The following is a 4,633-nucleotide window of genomic DNA, read 5'->3' on the forward strand; positions in this document are numbered from 1 at the left end:
TAGGAGGTTTTAGAGATTACACAAATGGAATTTGAGATTTTTTTGAGAAGAAGTTGTTTGTTTGAAGTTACACACAAAGCTACACAATGGGCTACCTGTGCTCTGCCCACCACGCGTATCGAAACCCGGATTCTAGCGTTGTAAGTCCGCAGCCATACCGCTGTGCCACTGGTGGGCTTGAGATGAAGGAAAGGAATTCAAAGTTTAACGTAAAAATCACTTATGACTGGAAAATGATCTTAAAAGTACATACACAATAAGTAAAGTAAGCTTGTAATACATTTTTATGCAACTGAGGCCGACGGTAACACTTGCAGGTTTAGGGTAAGGAACGAGGTGAATGACCTCACAATAGTCCACTGCTCGTTTGTTTAAGTAGGGCATGAATATAAGGACAGTTAGACTTTCAGAAAAAACAAGAAACACTGCCTTATATTTGAACTAACATGGTATGCAACTCATGAAAGATTACATCTGAATGATAATGACTTACAATCACAAACCACCACACAACTCTGTTTAACCCTACGTATCTTTACCTAAATTCTCATTATAAAAAAATATTTATGTACCTTTCAAATAGAAATATACCACAAAACCAACATCAACAAGGTAAAAAAAAAAACATCACTAGAAACTATAAAAAAACTTCCCACGCTCTTAGTTTGTTGGGAAGTCTCTCTAAAGACATCGTTCAACCTTCAAGTGTGACGTTACAAGAACTAACCATTTCAAAACTTGTGAAAATTGAAAAATTATGATAAGTTTTTTTAGATCATATTAGTTACTTCCTTTCAAAAGTTGTGAGCCTAGATACTTGGTGGGAGGGGGGGGGGGGTACTATACATGTATATTTGTTAGACATCACCATGAGCAACAGTAGCCATAAAATAGAACAAAAAAAATTCAATGTATGTACTTCAGGTATCTCAATACACTACAAAAACGGAAGTTGAAATTTAAAACATTTTTTTTACTTAGGAAATTAATTAGACCAAAATACTAGAAATAACCACCAGCACGTCAATTGTGTTTTACAGACTTTATCTGGAGCTGTTTGCTGTAGACATCATCAGAACAAGAAACCAGTCTGAAAAACACTAAAACAAATCAGAGAAATTCCACAAAAAATGGTTCACACGGCAGATATACTGTTTAAACCTACGACGAGATGACATTTCAATTCAACTTTGCTTAAATGGAAAATTCGAACTGAAGTTTATTACAACAAAAAACTCACTTTCCATTTTCCTTATCCAGTAAGCAGACAGCAGCTTCAGATGGACATCTCGCAACTGTAAAATAAAAATTAAACTTAGATACACACACACGTTAATACAAAACTCCTACATCAGAATCGGTTTACTGACACACACACACTTTTAACCATCAAATCAATGACTTATTTGTATATATAAAAAAACTACCAGAGGGGCCAACGTATTACATCATATAGAATTATTTCATGTTAAGAACTGACCAAGAAAATATAAGGAATTCATTCATTTACATAAAAATCACGTAGTGGAATTAATTACATTACTGATGGTATTTTTGAGTTTTTTTTGGTGATTCGTGCATTAATGTCTCTCTAACCATGAACTCACTAGAACTTTGATGCATAGATATCTTAGAAACATGTATTTTAAAAGCAAACTAGATACAGTCCTCATCAGTAATTAGATAGTTAACCCCTTAATCATCCATTACCGTAGTAACACTTTGACTACAACAAACCAGAATACACGGGTGGACACTTTGACTACAACAAACCAGAATACATGGGTGGAGATTATAAAAAAGTTAATGACTACAAGTTCTAAAAATATGTTGCATGATGTTTTCTCGTTTGTCTACTCCTGGAATTGTAACACTCGAAACAAAAGAGGCCAAGAAAAAAAAAAATCAAAGAAGCTACTTTATTTACCTGGCTGGTATACCACACTTCTACAAACATTAAGTACGAAAGTCTTCTTGGGAAGCTCGGGAGAGGTGATGAAATAATTGTCAGATGACAGAGACAAGGAGCTCAAGTCATACTGATTCCCGTTTCTGTCACCGACACTGCATTCTTGTACCTCAAACGGAGGACAAGCTAAAGAAGTAGCCCAGAGAAACAAGTAGGTACAGTTACTCTGTTCAGTAATAAAGATGGGCCCTTCCTCGATGCCGTTGGTAGAGTGGTCACAAACGAAGGTTATAATAGATGTCCTTTCGTACTTCCGATGACAATTGTCTTTGCCTCCTTTATATATTAGTTGTAGTGCTCCATCTTGAAGGATCAGGTTGCCATTTGATTTTCCTGTGTGAATGAAAAAAAAAATCAAAACTTTTTACACTAACACCTCAATCAACAACATGAAACAAATTTACAAAGCAGTAAACTAGGACTGGATATTTCACAGCACAATCCCAATTCTTGATGTTGCTTTAGGTAAATATTTTTAGAGAACCCTTCCTTTATACACATGTATGAAACGTATATATACACACAATCCGTTCCCAAAATGTTTTAGGTTTAGTTACTTGATCAAATTTCAGAAGTAGTAAATGGGGCTAAAGCAATTGTGTAAAAAACATCACTACTTTTTGCGGTCTTTAGAAAAGACCGATCAGATACCGTTGATATCTGGGATGTGTTTGACGAGCATTAGTTGATTTTTACAGAGGGAGAGAGGGAAAGATTGTTCTGTAACAGATAAGTCGTTTGGTTACCACTTTGACCTCAGTCCCTTGAGAAAATCGGGTGGTTACAGTGTAAATGGAGGAGAACATACTTACTTAATCAACGTCTGTGGCCATGTTAATATGGATTCTGAAGAGTGCCAGGATGCAGGTGTGTGTCAGACCAAAGGCTCAATGATTGTTAATGCAGGTAAGATGTAATTTTTCTTGATAAACATTAACAACTTAATTGAAAGATTGGTAAGCGAGTTGTGTGAGATAAATGTTAAATAGGGGAGGAAATTTGAAAAGATAATTTTGATATGTGTGTGTGTGTGACAAGCCTCTCACTTTATAAAGTAACAATTATCAAATATTAAAATTCAAGTTACTTGTTTAAGTATAAAAATTAAAACACTCAAATGAACGACATTTTTTTTTAAGTACACCATCAACAATCTCAAAATGTCATCCTCGGGAGAGACTTGACATCAAAACGTAGTATTATAATAATATTTTTCTAAATTATGGACGTTAATAATTTGAGTGTTTTAATTATTTAACAGCTATTACATAATGGACTGTGTATCAAGGGTAATCACACCTAAGATTTATATTAAGAATGTAATGGTTTCAAAGACTGAATTGAACCTCATATTTGTACAGAAGTTGTCTTTAATTTCTTACATATTGTTTACTTTATGATTATATACCCGAGAACTATGGTTTTGTTTTTAAACCAAGGTCTCCAAAAAAGTCATAAACAAATCAAAAATTTACGCCCCCCCCCCCACCTTTCATTACACACATTTATGATCTCCTAATATAATACATCATGCCCATGAAACTGTAGTGCCCAATTTCATATTCTAAGCCCCGGATGTCATTATTTCATGATACTCTCTCTCTCTGTCCAGTCATTTTCTAAAACTTGAAATTCCTTTGTACAAATCTCTCTGTACACCAATGTCTTCTTAATTACTTAACGAACACTGCTGAACCACTCCTGTATTTAATAAGACAGTCAATCTTGAATACCGTGATTCACCTTAAAAAAAGTATCTTCATTATCGTGTGAAAACAATTATAATCACAGTACATTATCAAACAAATTAGTTAAATTAAGTTGAAAAATTTGACATAAGTAAATATTAGCTACATGACAAACCTTGACTGGGCAAGCAGCTGGTGTTTCAAAGGAAAACGTATACTGACACTCTGAAGATTTTGCATAAAGCAGGAGTTCATTCTTCACGGAAGAAAGGAAAAAAGAAGTGTCATTATAAATTTATTTTTTTTTACCTTTAAAGCTAATATACAACACACTATTTTATGATTTTAATATATAATTTATCATCATATCAAGCAAAGTAATTCCTCTTCCTTCTCAAAAAAGAAGTATTTGTTGAGAGGGATCGTTATCAATCTAAACTTACAAGACCACCAAAAAAAGACCATTAGTTACGCTAAATCAGTTCATTTTCTCTTAGTTAAACAGTTATAACTAACTAAATAGATACAAGTGTAAACATTGTAAGAAACGAATGAAAATACGAATAAGTGGATGCTTAAAATATTGCAAAATAAATTTTATAAATGTAGTAACATTTACATATATGCCAAAAGCAAATAATGTCCTACTGTATTAGTATAGAAAAAAGAAAAAATGTTTGTACTGATACTTACTTATTGTTCTTCGTTTATCAGTTACTACTTTGCAGAGTCTAAACAATACTGTTACTTCCTGTATGTTGATGTTTTCTTTCATTTGGCATTAAGTGCCAAAAAATTCTTAAAAACTATACAACCACTTTTTTCCCCCAAAATATTTCCCAATCAATACACATTATATTGCTGTGATATAAATCACATATAAATCACTTATCCTGAACATAATTTTTTTTTTGCAAATTTTTATAAAAGCAGACAAATCTAAGATAAAAAAAAAAATCCTACGAAAATTTTCAAA

The 4,633-nt window shown here is 33.0% G+C and overlaps 1 protein-coding gene across 1 annotated transcript in view; it reads right to left on the bottom strand.

Moving 5' to 3' along the window:
• The window catches only part of LOC106465466 (cation-independent mannose-6-phosphate receptor-like), a 54,014-nt gene that overhangs the window by 25,708 nt on the left and 23,673 nt on the right, over window positions 1–4,633 (bottom strand). Inside the window, exons 18-22 of the mRNA XM_022393370.1 lie at window positions 3,833–3,913; window positions 3,565–3,573; window positions 2,490–2,556; window positions 1,928–2,329; window positions 1,241–1,295 (exon numbers count right to left, since the gene is read on the bottom strand). Coding sequence (XP_022249078.1) covers window positions 1,241–1,295; window positions 1,928–2,329; window positions 2,490–2,556; window positions 3,565–3,573; window positions 3,833–3,913 — 614 coding nt within the window. The remainder of the gene's footprint in view (window positions 1–1,240; window positions 1,296–1,927; window positions 2,330–2,489; window positions 2,557–3,564; window positions 3,574–3,832; window positions 3,914–4,633) is intronic.

This window comes from Limulus polyphemus, unplaced genomic scaffold (genome assembly GCF_000517525.1).
Source record: "Limulus polyphemus unplaced genomic scaffold, Limulus_polyphemus-2.1.2 Scaffold1954, whole genome shotgun sequence".
NCBI classification, from domain to species: domain Eukaryota; kingdom Metazoa; phylum Arthropoda; class Merostomata; order Xiphosura; family Limulidae; genus Limulus; species Limulus polyphemus.